Source organism: Balaenoptera physalus (genome assembly GCF_965194825.1).
Source record: "Balaenoptera physalus genome assembly, chromosome: 11".
Taxonomy (NCBI): Eukaryota; Metazoa; Chordata; class Mammalia; order Artiodactyla; family Balaenopteridae; genus Balaenoptera; species Balaenoptera physalus.
In genome coordinates this window covers 78,751,960-78,771,199 of record NC_138896.1, presented here as the reverse complement: position 1 = coordinate 78,771,199, position 19,240 = coordinate 78,751,960, and the positions used below count along the sequence as shown (strand labels likewise).

General features: G+C 44.8%; 1 protein-coding gene across 6 annotated transcripts in view; it reads left to right on the top strand.

Annotated features, from left to right (window-relative positions):
* IL17RD (interleukin 17 receptor D) overlaps positions 1 to 18,058 on the top strand; it is a 67,298-nt gene extending 49,240 nt beyond the window's left edge. For 2 of the 6 annotated variants that reach the window (XM_082412230.1, XM_082412228.1), the window contains exons 4-13: positions 122 to 240; positions 761 to 881; positions 3,168 to 3,212; positions 3,298 to 3,449; positions 4,691 to 4,756; positions 5,641 to 5,695; positions 6,196 to 6,306; positions 7,122 to 7,285; positions 9,648 to 10,584; positions 11,845 to 18,058. In XM_082412230.1, coding sequence (XP_082268356.1) covers positions 122 to 240; positions 761 to 881; positions 3,168 to 3,212; positions 3,298 to 3,449; positions 4,691 to 4,756; positions 5,641 to 5,695; positions 6,196 to 6,306; positions 7,122 to 7,285; positions 9,648 to 10,584; positions 11,845 to 11,957 — 1,883 coding nt within the window. In that variant the 3' untranslated portion in view covers positions 11,958 to 18,058. Of the gene's footprint in view, positions 1 to 121; positions 241 to 760; positions 882 to 3,167; positions 3,450 to 4,690; positions 4,757 to 5,640; positions 5,696 to 6,195; positions 6,307 to 7,100; positions 7,286 to 9,647; positions 10,585 to 11,844 lie in introns of all 6 variants that reach the window. The other 4 variants (XM_082412229.1, XM_082412227.1, XM_082412231.1 and 1 more) reach the window with 2 other exon arrangements.
* Positions 18,059 to 19,240: the final 1,182 nt, after the last annotated feature.

Genomic DNA, 19,240 nt, shown 5'->3' with positions numbered 1-19,240 from the left:
CTAGAGTTAGAATTCCTTTAACTCTGTTGTGTAGGTGGAGAGGATGGTAATCTTGGAGGAAGGAAAGTGCATTCAGAAGTAATTAGGTCCACTTTTAATAAAAGCATTCTGCTTTGCTTAGGCATCGAATTCCTAAAAGGATTTCGGGTAATACTGGAGGAGCTGAAGTCAGAGGGAAGACAGTGCCAACAACTGATTCTAAAGGACCCGAAGCAGCTCAACAGTAGCTTCAAACGAGCTGTAAGTCACACGCGGGGAATGTGCTCCTGAAGACACACCATTGTTCTGGGGGCTGAATGGTCTATTGAAAGCCTGTGAAACTGGAGGAGAAGGGGCTGTGGGGTCCACCCCACCTGCCAAGGTCGGCGATCCTGCTCCGCACTCCCAGAAACCCTCCAGCACCTCTTGGTGGTAAACAAACACACCTCTCAGGTTACACGCTGGAGCAGCAGTCCTGGAAGGTGGCTTTGTGCCCACAGGAGTGGATGTGGGCTCCTCCCCACCAACTTTGTGCCACAGCTTCATTGCCAAAGAACAGACAGCGGTGCCCATCTTCCTTTTCAGTTAGGGGTCCAAACCTAAATTTGGTCCAGAAAGGAAACTTTCTGGACTTCCTCCTTCCCCACCTCCCCGCCCAACACGTCCCCCAGCCCTAGAACTGTGTCTGCGTGACTGTCAGGGCAGACCGGAGCTCTCGCATGTAGGTGGAGGGGGTGGGTGATTTCTCCGTGACATCACGTGTATTTTTATTCCCTTTTAGGGAGTGGAATCTCAACCTTTCCTGAATATGAAATTTGAAACAGATTACTTTGTAAAGATTGTCCCTTTTCCTTCCATTAAAAATGAAAGCAATTATCACCCTTTCTTCTTCAGAACCCGCAGTGAGTATGGTCTTTCCTGCCTGTTTCCCGTGGGGAGACATTTCTCCTGCTTTTAATGACTTTTTGACAGAGATGTGTTCAAGAGCACATGAAATACTAGTATGAAACTAGCATGGGGAAGAGAAAAAGCATCCAGAAAAGCAATTTTTAGAATTAAGATTTGGCCCAGGCAGTGTTCATCTAACCAGAGACATCCATTCCTGGCTTGTTCTGGAGTGGACATGATGGTTGATTTTTTTGAAGGTGCTGTAAGACAGCCATGTATTAAAATACTTTGATTTAAAAAAAAAACCGGAATAAAAAATATAAGTTGATTTCAAGGTAAAGGGTAGAGCATGAAATGATTCTATCGTGTACCTGTCATCAGGAGGGTGGCCTCTGTGAGTGATTGCCTGTCATTTTCAGGATTAGATTAAGAAAATTAAGCAGTATCCCTGAGGTTACCTCGTTCTAGAAAGTTTATTTATTTAACATTTATGTTAAATAAATGCTTTCCAAATATTAATGCTCTGTTCTAAATATTTTCCAAATACTAATGCAGTTTACCTCCATAACAACCCTACAAAGAATTTAATCTTACCATCCCCACTTATTAGATGTGGAATCACACATAGAGAGGTTAAAGGTCCTGTTGGGAGCTGGGATTTGAACCCCAAGGAGCCTGACTCTGGAGTACACACTCTCAAGCCAACCATGCTGGATTCCCTTCTCTGTCTGGCTCTCCCTTTCCATCTGTTCTGCACACAGTGTGGTGTGCCTCTCATCAGCCTGAATTGCTGATGAATTTGGTGCCCAGGCATTCTGGACCCCAGTGTTTCCCTCTTGCCTTCTTGGTCCGTCTTTCCAGGCCTTGGATGGTTGTCCAATCTGACACCCCCTCCTATGTGGCCTGCTTGCCGTCCTCATCCCTCTGTGATGTTTTTGTTCTCAACGCCAGCCTACATCCATGCTTCCCTTTGCAGAATTCTTACTCTGGTTGTTTTCTTCTTTTCTTTTTTTTTTTAAACTGTAGTTGTTTTCTATGCAACAGAGTCATTTCATAACACTTGATTTCATTTTCTTAATTAAAATAAGATTCCATAGGGCAGAGACCATGTATGTTTTACAGCATCTTTCAATGCCTTACACATAAAAACCAGATAGAGGATTCAAGGAATGTGTTTATGGAAATCTTGCCTAAATCAAAACTCGCCTACTTTAAGAATTAATTTTCCTCATTGGAATCAATGTCTATCTTGGGGTGAGGCAGGTGGTGTATTTATCACCATTTCATTGCATTGTAACCTTGATGCTGCCTTTGATTTTCTTGGCATTGTAAGATCATTTTCCAGAGGGTTCTCCCTGGGTTAGCAACATGGCATATAGCACCTCTCTTGTGTTTTTATCGCATTTAAATCCTATTTCAAAACTACTGCCTTTGCTGCCTGGTTTTCAGTACTGGTGCTACTACTTAGTAGATGCCTGGATGTCATTTTTAGATTCCATCAAAAAGACTCCAGGGCTTCCCTGGTGGCGCAGTGGTTAAGAATCTGCCTGCCAATGCAGGGGACACAGGTTCGAGCCCTGGTCTGGCAAGATCCCACATGCCACGGAGCAACTAAGCCCATGAGCCACAACTACTGAGCCTGCGCGTCTGGAGCCTGTGCTCCGCAACGGGAGAGGCCGCGACAGTAAGAAGCCCGCGCACCGCGATGAAGAGTGGCCCCCGCTCGCCGCAACTGGAGAAAGCCCTCGCACAGAAACGAAGACCCAACACAGCCAAAAATAAATTAAAAAATAAATAAATAAACTAAAAAAAAAAAAAGACTCCATCAAAAGTTAGAGTGCTAGCTAAGGTTAAAATAACCTCAAGATAAATTATCAGGATCACTCTAAAGTTCTTTTGTGCCTAAACAGTCTACAGTGGGGCAGGGGCTGGCGTTATTTCTATCTACAGCTAAAACAGAGCCCCCATGGGGCAGAAGCATGGACACAGGTCTCGCTGCCTTTGGCTGGGGCCTTGAAATTATCTAATGCTTAAGGAGCTTTTAAAATCTGGCTGACTTTAATATTGTTTCCATTTATGTGGCATAAAGTGAACTGCATTAATACTTTTATATTGTACAATTCAAATTTTCATAAGATACAACTGGGCTATACTGAAAATCATTGTTGAGTTGATGCAGTTGATGCATTTTACATTCTTTCCAGCAATACCCAGTGCCATATATTTATATTGTATTGAATTGTTGGATGAGGAAAATGTCAAACTGTCCTAAAACTAAAAATATGCATCTTTCTTAATAGCCTGTGACCTGCTATTGCAGCCGGACAACCTGGCCTGTAAACCCTGTAAGTATAGCTGTCCTTGTCTGTCAAGTCTCTAGTGGTGTCGGGGCAGCCTCGGGATGCTCACTCTGGTCCTTCCTCCTCCCAGTCTGGAAGCCTCGGAACCTCAACGTCACCCAGCACGGTTCAGACATGCAGGTGTCCTTCGATCACGCACCCCACACCTTCGGCTTCCGTTTCTTCTATCTTCATTATAAGCTCAAGCATGAAGGGCCCTTCAAGCGAAAGACCTGTAAACAGGTGAGCTGCTAGGTGTGCATAAAGGAATACTCTGTGTTTTAAAATGACCCCTGGGGCCCTGGAATTTGGATGGTTCAATGTGAACATTAGGCTTTGTGGATTCTGAGCAGTCGGTAGATACTCCAGAGTGTTATCACTGGGTGCGTCTCAGGGCCATCCTGAGTCATCCCTCACTCCCTAGTTATCTCCACCCTAGCTGTCCCAGTGGTGATGTAGCAGATAAAGTATTACCAAGGAACTGAAACAATGAAGTAGTTGTGTTCTATTCTATATTTTATTTTATTTTTAATATTTATTTATTTGGCTGTGCCAGGTCTTAGTTTTAGCATGCAGGATCTAGTTCCCTGACCAGAGGTCAAACCCGGGCCCCCTGCGCTGGGAGCGCGGAGTCTTATCCGCTGCACCACCAGGGAAGTCCCTGTTCTTCCATATTTTAAGCATGAATCAGGTGCTCGCTGTGTGCCAGTTACCAAGCTTTGTGGTCATTGAATCCTTACAGCTCAATGGAACAAAGGCTGCTGTTATCCCCACTTTAGAGCTGGGGAACCTGTGGCCCAGGGAGGTCACCTGGACTGCTGCTCAAGGCCTCACAGCTAGTAAGTGAAAAACACCACACCTAGGAGCCAAGCCACTAGCATGTCAGTGGCTAGTGATTTTACACAGAGGCCAAGGTGAAGTAGAAATTCAGTAACCAAGTTCTTAAACTAGAGGTGGTCAGGAGGGGTGGGAAATGTTTCGTGGAAGTTCAAAAGACTGCTAGATTACCCCATGAGAGCACCAAGAGAGGCTTTTGGTCATAGTGGCAGAAGTAGATGTGCTCCTGTGTGTCGAGTTTTGTTTTCCTGCTGGCTCTCACCTCTGTCACTGACCTTCCACTCAAGTTAAAATTATAGCAAATAAAATATGCACAAACATGGAAGTGTAGTTTCTTTCCCCATCCTTTTATTAAGTAAAAGGTATCCTAATTGGTTTCTTTGTCTTCAAATAAAAAATTGCTGCTCAGGGCACCACCAGCCAAGCATAGAATATGACAGGGGTCCCAGGCTCTCCTGGACCTTTTATCAAAATGAAGTTCAGGTACCCTGGCAGATAAGCACAGTTGCTTTCTGTTCTAACTGACATCTTCTGAAAACACGATTGAAACTGGTGGCAAGTCTCCTTCAGTTCTAGGACAGAAGAGAGGGGTCCTGATGACCTTTATCTAAGAAGAAAGTTTTAAAGTGTTACTTGTTTCTTTGCAGGAGCAAAATACAGAGACAACCAGCTGCCTCCTTCAAAATGTATCGCCTGGGGATTATATAATTGAGGTACGTACAACTCAAGAAAGCCCTATTATTTTTATTTTTTTTAAATTTTATTGAAGTATAGTTGATTTACAATGTTGTATTAATTTTTGCTGTACAGCAAAGTGACTCAGTTATACATATATATATTCTTTTTTTTTTAATTTTTAAAATTTTTTGGCTACGCTGCATGGCGTGTGGGATTTTAGTTCCCTGACCAGGAATTGAACCCATGCCCCCTGCAGTGGAAGCATGGAGCCCCAAACACTGGACTGCCAGGGAATTCCCTGTATATTCTTATTTATTTATTTATTTATTTATTCATTCATTCATTCATTCATTTATTTATTTATTGGCTGCGTCGGGTCTTAGTTGCGGCACGTGGGATCTTTCATTTTGGCGTGTGAGCTTCTCTCATGGGCTCCAGAGCGCAGGCTCCAGAGCGCGTGGGCCCTGTAGTTGTGGCACGCGGGCTCTCTAGTTGAGGTGTGCAGGCTCAGTAGTTGTGGGCTTAGTTGCCCCACGGCATGTGGGATCTTAGTTCCCCGACCAGGGATTGAACCGGCATCCCCTGCCTTGGAAGATGGAGTCTTAACCACTGGACCACCAGGGAAGTCCCTATATTCTTTTTCATATTCTTTTCCTTTATGGTTTATCACAGGATATTGAATATAGTTCCCTGTGCTATACAGTAGGACCTTGCTGTTTATCCATCCTATATATATTAGTATTGATTGGTATATATAGAGATGTATCTGACTATTAATATCTAATCTCAGCTTCAAAATGATCACAGGCCGCAGCAGCTCTCCTCTCCCTCGCCCCACTGCCCACAGATGGAAGAATGAATGAAATCTGTTGAGATGCTATCACTTAAAAAAAGTAATACAGCATCCTCTGTTTTGCAGCTGGTAGATGACACTAATATGACAAGAAAAGTGATGCATTATGCCTTAAAACCAGGTAAGATTTTATTTGTTTGTTGGAAATGCTGCCTCTGGACTACAGAGTGGACCAAGGTATTCGACACTTTCTGTACTTCATGGTTTACAAAAAGAAAACACTTGAGCTCCTCACTCTTAAATGATGTTCCATCAAATCTGACTTTCCTTCCACCCTAAAGTTGATGCAGGGAAGATCAAAGCCAGGGTGTTGTTTGTGTTGCTGGGGCTAAATAAATAGTCAATTGTCCTCAGAAGAAAAGTGGTGGGAGGGGAGATTTCCCTAGGCAAATTCTCACTCAAAGGTATTTATTGTCTCAGCAGACTCTAACTACTGAATTGTCTTCTACAGTCTTTTAAAATGAATACTTTTATAATCACCAAATCAGTACCAGAGAAAAGTGGTCAAGGAGTCTTAGAACCTGTTATGTGGCTTATGTTTAAAAATGAAAAAAAAAATTGTTTCTCTTTGAACCTGTTATATTGCTTAAGTCTAAAATCCTTCCCTTTGAAATTTCCCAGTGCATTCCCAGTGGGCTGGGCCCATCAGAGCTGTTGCCATCACTGTGCCGCTGGTTGTCATATCGGCATTTGCGACGCTCTTCACGGTGATGTGCCGCAAGAAGCAGCAAGGTATATCTTTGTGTGGTGTGTGCTTCGCATGTTGGCAGGTCTAGGGCCAACAGAGGGAGACCGGGAGCACTTGGTCCCTCCAGGCAGGCGGCTGGGAAGCCACACAGCTCCTGTAGTGAGTTCCCTGGCTGCTATAGTTCCCAGAATTAAAAAATTTGACTTTTAACCTCAGGAGCCACTAAAAGGACAGGCATACTTTTCTTCTCAAACTCAGGATGGTAAATTCAAGAGCGTAAAGGAAGACTAAAGGTGTGAGTAAGGGGAGAGGTAGGGCTTTATCACTTATAAAAGTCTGACGTCGGGAGGGAAGCTTCTGGGGAACTTAGAAATGTATCTTAATCTGAGTGGCGGTTACACAGGTGTATTCTTAGATAAAATTTGTTGAGATGTACTCTTAAGATTTATGGACTTTACCTTTGTAATTTGTACCAAAAAAAAAAAAACCCTTCAGTGAAAGTTTTTTTGTTTTAAAGAAGGTCACCTCTGCTGATGCTTAATGATCTAGTAGGTGCACTCAGTTGCAAGAGGGTGGGGTGGTGCTGCAGTGCTCTTGGCTTGCCCAAGGTCAATTTCAGGTGAAGAACAAATTTTGTCCATTTTTGGCCCCACTGGAGAAACCAGCTGTCCCATTCCCAGAGGTGGTGACCCAAGGGGCTGGTGGAATTAGGGAGCTGGGAGTGTTCTAGGTGACATGGTGACCCTTGTTTCTTGAAGACAGCATTAGGTCCCGAGTCGTAGGGAACAGGACAGAGCTTTGCTCGTGGCCGCCAACCCTATCTTCTTTTCCACTTTAGAAAATATATATTCACATTTAGATGAAGAGAGTTCTGAGTCCTCCACGTACATCACAGCACTTCCCAGGGAGAGGCTCCGGCCACGGCCCAAGGTCTTCCTCTGCTATTCCAGTAAAGATGGCCAGAATCACATGAATGTTGTCCAGTGTTTTGCCTACTTCCTCCAGGACTTCTGTGGCTGTGAGGTGAGGAATCTAAAGTCTTTTCTCTTTTTCTGGGCGGGACATGTGCTAAATGCCTAGCTTCCAAACTAGGGTCAGCCTTGCACTCTTCTTTCAGTCTGGCCTCCCCATCACCAGCACTAAATGTTTGCTGACACTTAGTTCTAACCCTGACATACTCCTGCTCAAAAGCCTTGAGTGGCACCCACCTGGCAGGAAGCGTTTTAAGCATTAAAAAGACCTTGGGGGAATGGGGAACAGGATGGTGGAGGAAATGGCAGCTGCCCTGGGAGCGTGCAATGGGACCGGTGGGAGGAGGTCACTCAAGACATCCTGGAGAGCACTGGAGAGTCAAAGAGAGAATGGCAAGTAAAGAGGCGAGTTTAGACAGTTTTTGGGGGGAGCTTGGCTAATAAGGGAAAACAATATGTTAAGTACTCAAATGGTCTCCTCTGGTTTCTTGCCTGTTCTCTTGAGTTAAGCTGTTAATATGTAGCTTTTCTATAATGTCATAGTGTTCGTTTTAGAGTGAGGTTTGAAGCTCTCATGGAAGGCACACTGTTTCTTACAAATGCAAGAATTGTACAATAATTGTGTAATTGGAAGTTATTTGTGCTTTGAAACTGAGGACTGGTGGGTTTCTTAGATTCTCTCCACAGGGTGAGGCTGTCCCCTAGTGTCAGTTAAGCATGTTTACAAGGCTGGCCGGGTTTCCTAATATATGAAGGTCTAGATGTTGGCAGATCAGCCTGTGTACTGAAAAACTGGTGTGGACCCACAGACGGCACACAGTCTTCAGATACTGACAATCCTTTTGCTCTACTTTGTAAGTGACTAGCCTCGGGGGTGGGGGGAAACCTTCCAGTTATGAGTGTAATAGAAAATTTGGAAACTAGAAAAGGATGACAAATTTCAAAATGGATGGTAATCTTAACCTGGAGAATAGAGGAACCACAGTTAAAACTGCTGTATTTCCGTCCAGTCTTTTTCTGCATAGATGAACTCATACATACAGTTTTGCATTTTGGATGGATTGGAATTATTTTTTTCTGTCTCTTCACTCAGTAACTTTTTACACTCTTAGCAGTTCTCTGTAAACAGCAGTTTTAAACAGACTCTTGATCCATATTAATGATTCACCATAATTGAGTTTTTTCAAATTGTTAAACATCTCATTATTTCAATTTTGCCCCATTCCAGTGGTAGATACCTGGAAATGGAATTGCTGGGTCAGATAGGAACATTTTTAAAGTGCTTGGTATATATTCCCAGTTAGCTTTCAGAATGCATAATGTTAACGAGAATTAAGGAAAATGTAAGACAATTCAGGATTATTTTCAGCAACTGGATGGATGTTGGGGGCTTTCTTCCCTTGGTAACACTTTAGAGCAAAAGAGGAAGGCAAAGTCATTTCAGAGCCCCCTTCCACATAAGGGACTGTGGCTGCCACGTTCGGGCATAGGCACTGAGAGTTAATTTCTGAACTACAGAAGGAAAGAGGCTGATACAATTGCCGAGACGTTTTCAGCAGAATCAGATGAAGATGGTCTGAGAAGGTGAAGCCCTCTGAGGGGCCACGCATACCTTGTGTTCTTTTCTTTGTCAGTGCCCCACCCCAAACTCCCTATGAGACCTCCCCTTGGGGTTAAAGGCCTCGTAGGGGCCTCGTAAGGATGTGGCCCTGTAGACTGCTGAGAAGTGGTGAGAGGTGCCGGTCACTCCAAGTGAGTGAACCAGAATGGCCATTTTACGGCAGCTCATCACCTTCCTCTCCATGCACTGTTCACCTGGTAAACAGCAGGCTGACCCCAGGGCTGTGTGAGAGGCCAGGGAGGTCCTCTTTGTCAGTCACACTCTGTCATTGAGTCAGCCAGCAGCATGGGCGGGTGACTCTGGCATCCAGACCTGAACCCCATTTCCCAGCCCACTTTGAGATCCCTCACCCACACCCTTCTATCACCACCTTCCAGTTCTCTCTCCAGGATCTGCCCCCCATCCAGGCAGCCTCACTCATCAGATAGACCCACCCCCACTGCCTCTGTATTCCATGCTCCCTATCACACTCTAAGTCAGTTGAAGGCCCCACATGTGATATGTAACTTTGGTGGGTTGCTAGACGCTCTGTGCTTCTGTCTCTTCACTTGTAGGGTGGGAGTGGTAACGATCCCACATTATGCTAAAATGAGGGCATGATACAGAGGGCCTGTGTGTGACGGTCGCCCATGGAATGTTAGCTGTTCCTTGGAACTGGGCAACCCGAAGCCTGCATATAGCAGGGCTAGTAATGATTTGGGGCAGATGATGTGCCCTTCTTGTAACATTCCCATTCCTGTCACTCGACTCTCTAAGCTGTATAGGTGAGTGAGGTTCCCTGTTCACTTTCCAGGTCACTCTGGACTTGTGGGAAGACTTCAGCCTCTGCAGAGAAGGGCAGAGAGAATGGGTCGTCCAGAAGATTCACGAGTCCCAGTTCATTATCGTGGTGTGTTCCAAAGGCATGAAATACTTCGTAGACAAGAAGAACTACAAGCACAAAGGAGGCGCCCGAGGCTCGGGGAAAGGGGAGCTCTTCCTGGTGGCGGTGTCTACCATCGCTGAGAAGCTCCGCCAAGCCAAGCAGAGCTCATCCACGGCGCTCAGCAAGTTCATCGCCGTCTACTTCGATTATTCCTGCGAGGGAGACGTTCCCGGCGTCCTGGACCTGAGCACCAAGTACAAACTCATGGACCACCTTCCCCAGCTCTGCTCCCACCTGCATTCCCAGGACCTCGGCCCCCAGGAGCCGGGCCTGCACCCCGGACGCATTAGCAGGAGGAACTACTTCCGGAGCAAATCGGGCCGCTCCCTATACGTTGCCATTTGCAACATGCACCAGTTTATCGACGAGGAGCCTGACTGGTTTGAAAAGCAGTTCGTTCCCTTCCATCTCCCCCCACTCCGCTACCGGGAACCGGTTCTGGAGAAGTTTGACTCAGGCTTGGTTTTAAACGAAGTCTTGTGCAAGCCAGGGCCGGAGAGCGAGTTCTGTCTCAAGGCCGAGGCCGCCGGCTCCGGGGCGCCGGCCGACCCGCACTCTGAGGGCCCGCAGTTCGGCCCGGACGAAGACGCGGAGGCCGGGCCCGTTCCAGGCGCCAGCGCGGTCCTGCGGCCCCTGCTGCACGCGGTGAAAGCTGCCGGCCCCTCGGACATGCCACGGGACTCGGGCATCTACGACTCGTCCGTGCCTTCGTCCGAGTTGTCCCTGCCCCTGATGGAAGGGCTCTCCACGGACCAAACGGAGACGTCTTCGCTGACGGAGAGCATGTCGTCCTCATCAGGCCTGGGTAAGGCGCGCGGAGCCGGGAGGGTCGGTGGGTCGGGTTCCCTGATGCAGGCCACGGCCTTGCTCCATGAGTCCAAAATCCAGGAAAGCTTTTTGCTAATTTCGGTGCAAATTTATTCGGCAGCCCGATAGGAAGTAACAAAACTCCATGCATAGTCTCTGCTGATCCCAGGTAACGGGAATGTTCACATGTGTGAGCTGCAGAAATACTGTTGATAAATTATGGTGAGCTGCCTGGTACCATCTTATGTAATATACAGTATGTTCATTACATCGCCTTTCTAAACTGTGAAAACATCTGAATGCCAAAACACACTGGGCCCGGGACTTCCCTGGTGGTCTAGTGGTTAAGACTTCACCTTCCAATGCAGGGGGTGCTGGTTAGATCTCTGGTCAGGGAGCTAAGATCCCACATGCCTCGTGGTCAAGAAAACCAAAACATAAAACAGAAGCAATATTGTAACAAATTCAATAAAGACTTAAAGAAAAAAAAAGACAATACTGTAAAACAAAACAAAACAAAACCAAACACATTGGTCCCCAGGGGTGTCAGATGAGGGTCTGTGGACCTGTATCTTTGTTGGGACTTGTGGTGTTCACCATCCCCCCACCTTCCCAAGTCTTTAAAGCCACATGTATTGAACCCAGGGTTCACAGGGCACAGTATTCTCTCCATCCTAGCTCAGCACCGGCTCCAGGTAGGAGGGCCCGCTTCCCCAGGGAACCCTTACAGGATGCTGTCTGGAGCTACTCTTACTGTGCCTATGACTAGTTGGAGTCATGCATGCAAACCCTGGATCCTCAGCTAAGGGAACTAGAACCTGTTAGCAGGATGAGAATGCCCAGTCTTTTTTTTTTTTTTTAATTAATTAATTAATTAATTTGTTGTTGGGTCTTCGTTTCTGTGCGAGGGCTTTCTCTAGTTGCGACAAGCGGGGGCCACTCTTCATCGCGGTGTGCGGGCCTCTCACTATCGTGGCCTCTCCCGTTGCGGAGCACAGGCTCCAGACGCGCAGGCTCAGTAGTTGTGGCTCACGGGCCCAGCCACTCCGCGGCATGTGGGATCCTCCCAGACCAGGGCTCGAACCTGTGTCCCCTGCATTAGCAGGCAGAGAGAATGCCCAGTCTTGAGCTGACTGGGATGCCTGCCTCACTTGTACAAAGTGTGTGGTTCAAACCCAGATCCAGCTTCGTTCTGGCCTGAGCGTCCAGCCCACTGAAGTGCAATGACGTGTGGTTCTGCCCTCTCTTCTTTTCTTAGGTGAGGAGGACCCTCCCGCCCTTCCTTCCAAGCTCCTCGCCTCTGGGGCATGCAAAGCAGAACCTGGTTGCTGCAGCTACACTGGTGAACTCCACGCGGTCGCTCCTTTGTAACAAAACGAAGAGTCTAAGCATTGCCACTTTAGCTGCCGCCTCACTCTGGTTCCCCAGCTCGTCTCTCTGGGTATGTGGCCCACTTGGAGCTGAGGTCTCTTACAAGGATATTCAGAATGAAATTCTGGTCAGTACTTGCTGTCCTTGCCTCTCTTCTCTACCAGGTATATTGGCAGTCTCCAGTTTTCTGAAACCATGTGGAGCTCTGAAAGGCATGTCCATTATGCCTGACGGCAGCTTGCCATGTTGGGTCAGACTGGATTAGAGCCAATTCTGAGAGGTAGGGAGGAAACATGTAAAGAGAAACAGGAAAATACCCACACTGATTGTTCAGACTTAATTTATCTGTGCAAACTTTGCCTATTCACTGTTGGCTACTTTGATTTGAAATGCTTTGTGGAAAAAGCACTTTTGATGCCACTACAGCCACGGAGATCAAGTGCCAGTCTGTCTCGAATCCATGTTGTTATAGATGATGTTCTTTTCCATTTTTGATGTGGAATTTATGATACCATTTACAATGCCATGGGTGTTAAAAAAGCTCTGAGTCAAAGGTCAAGAAGGTGACTGAATATTCAATCACCTTTCATAAAAATGAGTTTTTATGTATTAGCGGATGGCATATCTGGCTGAGGAGGGAGCCGCAGGGCCAGGCTGACCATCTAGACCGTTCTTTCTGAGATGGGTTGGTTAATGTGCAGAAGGCACCAGGGCCGCATCTTGATCTGAATAGGCATCATGGAGGGGCCAGATCTCCCTGTGAGGTTTCCCGTGGTTATATTTACTGTGCTGAATCTCAGATGTTGGTGCCTGGAAGTTTATTTTTAAGAGACTGATACCCAACTGGGCTGTATTACTGGAAGTTGTAATTTTTGCTTTGGTTGGCCTCTGGTCTAAAGCTGTGTCCGGAATGTTAGGGATCAGAATCCGCTGACATACGGCAGTAGGTGGAGGTGGTAGTCACTTAATCTGCTGAACTTGTTTTGACTAACGACAAACCTCTTTTTAAGAAGGTGAAAAGGAAGGGATTGTTACAAAGATGAGAGTGCTCTTTGAGTACCATCTTTGGAAGACATGGGGCCTGAAATCATTAAATTCTTGAATCTTGAAGTACTCCCCCCACAGCCCAGCCTGTGAATCAGGTTTCACTTTGTTTTTGTTGTACTTACCCAATGAAAGATTTGTCTCTTGTGCTCCATTCTGCCAAAAATAGGTATTGAGAACTTAAGAGGAAAGAATTTGCTTTAAAAAGGAGAAGTAAATGTTCTGTTTTTATGAATGACTTCTGTACAGAATTTTTGTTTCCAAAGGGAAAATACTTGTTCCCTCCTCCTCCCCATGACCTTGAGGGGGAGTGAGTGTCTTTTTCCACCTTCTTCATAGATGCTGCTGGATTTTGGCACCCTGTTTTCTCAGCACCCCTATCAGGGACCCTGGTTTTCACTGCTTCACCAAATAGGACCAATGTTAAGCGGGGACACTGAGAAACATCCCAAGGTGGGGTGGGAAGTAGGGAGGGCAGGACTTTTCCTTCCAGGCTCATGCCCAGCAGGTGGGGAAGGGAAGGTTTGTGCCCCTGATGGAAAGAAGAGGTTTGTGTTTATCTTTGATGCAAATGCCACACTCCCTGCTCTGTAAAGGCAGCTGGCAGCTTCTTGGGAGAAGAACGTGCTTGTCTGTTCTCTGGCATCAAGTTTCCTGCAGCTGCTCTGAGGGAGAGACAAGTGGGCTGCAGAACTGTCTCCCCCATAAAACCAGGCATCTTGTTGGAGAAGAGATGTTCCATGTTGTCACCGTGGAATCTGAGATGAGCACAGAGCTCCTGCCCACACGTGACTGTCCTGCCATTCCATTGTTGGCCTATGTTCTGTGAAGGAGATTGGTCAGTCCTATTACTGTACGAAAATTCACTTTGGAACATTTTCAGAGTGATTTCTTGTTGAAGCCAAGAAATGGTGCATGCCCTAAAGGAACCATTAGGTGCTGCCTTAGGATAGATACTCAACTTTGCACATGAAAGGAGGCATCTCTGAGAAGGTGGCCCCAGGGACAGCGTGGAGGACTGGAGAGGAAACATCAACTGGGCTCCATGAGCGAGGGCAGAGAGCTTGCTAAATAAACTCACTTATTATGAAAATAGAAGGGAAAATTGTGATAGTCCAAAAATCAGGTGATGCTTTAGTTTGGATTTAGGGTTTGAGTACTTATTTTGAAATACGAATGATTGTGATGTTCAGCAGAATCAAACTCTATTTTACCAAGTATTGAAACGACAGTATGAATGCCCAACTCTGAATAGTTGAGGAGTTCAACTTCCCAGTTTTGCCATATTAGTTTCACTTTTTTTTTTTTAACCCTCCCCGTCTCATGCCGGGAATAAAACATTTATTTTAAGCAGAGCTGCATTTTTGACTCAACAAATGGAGTGGACAGTGAAAATGATAGGACAGAATTCAGATAAAGGTTCTGCCAAGTCACAGACTTTTAGACATTGGGGAAACAAGAACTAGAATATAGGGATGATCTCAATGAAAGGCCTTCATCCTGAGAGTAAAAGGCTCTGTGGCTCTGATGGTGTCCTCTGTACAGGAGACCAGTGCAGGTAGTTGAAGTTAGGGAGCTAGTTGTTTATCTTAACTCACCAACGCCCTACACATCTGACGCATCTGACACATTAGCATTTGACACAGTCAGCTTTGCTAAGAGAGTGACCAGGGAGGTGAAAGCCCAGGAAAAGGTGTGTTCTTCTCTCAGGTCAGCTACAAGCAACAGGGACTACCTGGATGGGCCCAGCCCAGTCATACTGGGGCAGGAGTCCTCTAGAGGGCTGAGTCCTGGGCCTTTGAGGCATATTGCTCTCCAGAGAGAATGAGAAGTCATTCAGGTCCAGGCCCAGGTACTTAGGCGGGTGACCCAGCCAGGTAATAGTATTTTGAGCCCAAAATGAGATGGGGCAATAAGTCATCAGACAGAGTTTTTGATTGACATATTAATAATAACTGAGGACAGTCCCAGATCAGAAGTTCAAAAAATGTCCTAGGCAATGATGACATCGTTGGAATCAATATATAGTAATTTAAGTTCATGTATGTTTGTCAAAATTTAGTCGTGCTACTTTATAGCTACTAGTGTCATTTTTAAAAAACCCTAGTCTCAGGTTACCTCATTTAAGCGCAAATAAACAGGAAAACTGTCCCCCCAAAGTTGTGGGGTTATGTGATTTTCAGGACTTTTCCTTTTTTCAGAGTTGAGTATCTTTTCCTTTAAAAGAGACAAAGGATGGAAAAGGCTATTTTATTCCCGGAGAAGAAATGTCGCACTTTCCTCCCTAAAGAGAGAAAACCCTGCAGTCCCCAACCACCTCAACACTAATTTGGCTCTTTGGCTCTTTATTGGAGGGAGGTGGACAATGCCAATGAGAAGATTATTAGCCTTTTCTTTTTTATATTGTTGGTAAAGAGTGCTGCTCTTATTTAACAGGTGCTGTTCCTTCAGGGGGCCCCACTGTAGCAAGTGTAATGATAAATAAGGTGTGATGATAAATGGCAGTGACATGCTCTCTCAGTGTCAGAGAGACAATAGGGCATAGTGGGGACTGTGGCAGATGGACACCCTCTGTCCCACCTGCAGGGAGCAGCCAGTCCAGTCAGTTGTGACCATGCAGTGTTTCCTGATTGTCCCATTTTTCAAGAGAACCTGAGAATCTGGATGTTTATATGAAAAATCCTGATTTTTTTTTAGTATTGGCAACTAAATTAAAAAAAAAATTTAAATTGAATTCAGGCCCAACGGGACAGATGGGTGGACCTGATTTGGCCCACTAGCTGTCAGTTTGCCCCCTCTACTTAAAAGATTTGAAAAGAAAGGCATCCATGATAATTACAGATGTCTGGTGCCACCAGAAAATGCTCTTGCTAAATGCAGCCAGGAGCTAGATGGCTTTTTTTACCCATTGCTCCCCTAAAGAAATTTGATATGATTGTGAATATATTTGAAATCTTTTGATTGCTTCTTCACACTTCATGATGTCTTAAGAAAAAGGCAAGCCAGTTGTTAATTTCAAAATCAGATTTGTGTTCTCCCAATTTAAAAAATATGACACTTGGAGCAATTTCATTTAAACTCCACAACCTGAAGGACCTTATTTATAGTTTTAGCTCTTGGCTTAAATCACTGTTTTAGATGATGTGTAATTCTGAGCTTAAGCCAAGACCTAATAAGGAAAGCAGGCATTGTGAAGGTAGGGCAAGGAATCCTGAGTGTCCACTAGAGCCAGGTATGCTTTGTCTTCTGTTTTAAATGATCTGTGAATTGATCTGTTTTGGAGGTGTGCAACTGTATATGGAGATATCAGTTAGGAGTCCTTATGGGTGTTGGGTCATCCTTGCTATATCACCTCCTTTCCAGGGCCAGGGTGAAAATAAAAGGAAGTCTGATTGTAAGCCAATAGCTTTGATTCCGATTTCAGAGCTTTGTGGGTGAGAGAAAGTTTGAATTATCTGGCATGTACCCCCCTGGTGTCAGACAGAGCTGTGCATGAATTATTTCAGACATGTGGCTGTGGATGGGATTCTGGATTTTCAGTGAAGGAGAGTCTGTAACCTACCCTGCTGATCAGATAGTTCTTTGTACATCTTCCTTATAGAAATTCAAACCAGCCTTCTTTTGTTCAGCATGTAGTGGAAAAAGAACAGCTGGTCACCTTCCGTGTATTTGAAAACGACAGTGAAGTCATCGCTCTGGTGTTTTTATTTCAGTGATAAATAATCCCACCCCTACTCATTCCTCACAGCTCTTGTTTTCCAAGGGCTTAATAATTTTCACTGCTCTTCTGTTTCTCAGCTTCACACTCAGTTTAGTTGCCGAAATAGAAGGTGGTGCCTTATTCACATTGGTGCCTTGTGAAGGCCAAGCTCAGGATGGGGATTAACAGAGAAATTCTTATGTACCCTGCTTCTCTTACTACTTAAAAATACAAAGGCACTTTTAAAAAATGGTATATCACCTAAATTCATTTTGTGAGTTGATTACCACAATTTTTTTTCTTGGCAGTAGTCTTCTATCATATATGGGGTTTTTTCCCCTTTTGTGTTCAAACACTTGGTGCTTATTCCTGATGTGTCTAATGTCATTCCTGAGCTTCTTCAAGATACTCTTCAAGACCAGCTCTTACCTTCTGAGTGGCAACCACCCCTCACTTCCAATTTTGGATTCTATTTTTATGTATCTCTAGACATTACCTTTAATTCATGACTCACAGTATTATTAAATGGTGCAGACTTCAGATTAGCCACAGGTGAAATAGCAGTTGCTAAGGGCTAATTTACTAAGAGGTCGAGTGAGGACCTCTTGGGAATTTTGGTCAGTTGTCTTCCCTCCTGCTCTTCGGCTCCTCTCCAAAATTCAGCGAGGACCACAGACTCCTCAAAGAGCTTTTCCATTTCTAAAGGGCTGGAGCCATAGCTCTGAATTGACCAAGCACTGTGGTTTGCACAAGCAGAAGTCTGACAAAAGCAAACCATTATGACTGCATATGTGATGCTTTATCAAAGACAATTTCAGTTGAGAAGATCAAAGAAGCTATCTTCTGTTTGTATGTGACATAGACAAAGTTGGCTGCTCCAGTCATTAGACAAAAAGTTACAATTGGATGATGCTAATGTGTAATCGTATGTTATTTTTAACAAGCATCTTTTTTCTGTCTTAAGAAAAAAATGTAGTGAGTTTGGAGAGAGCAAAAACTTTTGTAAAAACCAAATGTATTCATTTAGAGAGTAGGTAACTTCTATTTTCACTGTTGGTTTGTTCTGTTTTGTTTTTCGCTGCAGAAGCTCCCTGTTACTATGTTCTGGGGGGAAAGCCTGTGGAACAGTGGTTATTGCCATTGTCTGTGTTTCATCTTTAAGTTTCTCTTTTGTGAGGTTTGGTGGAATAGTGAGCACTGACTGGCAGACTGTAGCAGTATGCTATATTTTTACATTGAAAATGTTATCATCTTATTTGATTTGTACATAACTCTGTAAATAGTAGACCACAGCTGACATTTGTAAAATGTTTTTGTACCGTAGAATTTCTGAATCAAATAAAATGTTTTAAGATTGTGGTGGCTCATTTTTCTAGATCGTGTTTCCTATTTCCTGAATAGCTGGGATTCCTAGCACAATTTTCTGTGGGCTCTCCCTCTGAGAAGGAGAGAGATTATGCAGGGTGAGGAGGCCAGGGTGGCTGGTCTGTCTTGTACTTTAGAGAAAATGAACCTGCTGCCCTTGACCATTTACCTCCCCCTCCATTGGGCAGGTGCCTGTTGTCTCCATGGCGTCTGGAGCAGGGACAGGGATACTTACCTCAAGGAGACATTTGACTCTCAGAACAATGGACTTTCTTTGCAGAAATTTGAAATTTGAAAAGAAGTTGATGGACACTGAAATTTGGGAGCCACAAATTTCCTGTCATTCAGAAAGAAGAAGGTGCCTGTTCATTCTTCCGACAGAAGTTCTCTCATCTCCTGTGCGCCCAATGCTCTGTAAGTTAAATTCTTGGTGTACATCAACTTTGGGGTCTCATTTTTGAGATTCTGAGGCCCAGAATTGGGTAGCTTTGCCGAGGGCACAAGGAAGAAGTCAGCAGCACTGGGACTCATACGTCTGATTGAATGAATCATCCTTACTCCTAATCAATGGGCTGTACCGTTTCTCAACATAATTTATAAGGAGAAGAACGAACCTTGAGTAGCAAGTTACAGTGAATTGGTTTCCTCCTCAATCCAAATACTGAGAGTAAATCTGGTTTAGAGGTTAAGCAGATGGATCTAAAAGGACTCCATTGGAAGAATCTCATTAGGCAGATACTGCAGTAAGTGAATTCCTCTTTTCTGTTAGTGGGGAAAAATAATCCTCTTTGGATAGCACAAGAAGCCCTAATTTTTACCATGGTATTAGAAAGCAGAGTCCGTTTTTGCAGCTGTTTAGGGTTCTTATAATTGTCAACATTTCTGGGACCTCACCGCTGGTTTTATTTACTTTGTTTTAGAAATGCAAACTTTAGGGGTAGCAAAGACCAGCTTCCCCTTGCAGGCTTTAGTTAGAAAACATTTTTAATTTTGGTTTAGTTGAATAAGAGACTACAGGCAATAAGCTAAGCAGGTGGATGAGGAGGGAGACATAAATTATACCTTCACTGTCTTAAGCATAGTGAGTCCTTAATAAATACCTGTTTTCTACCCCTACCCCCAGCATACCCTGTCCTCTCTGTCTACAGGAACAGAATCAGAAGTGGTCCAAGAA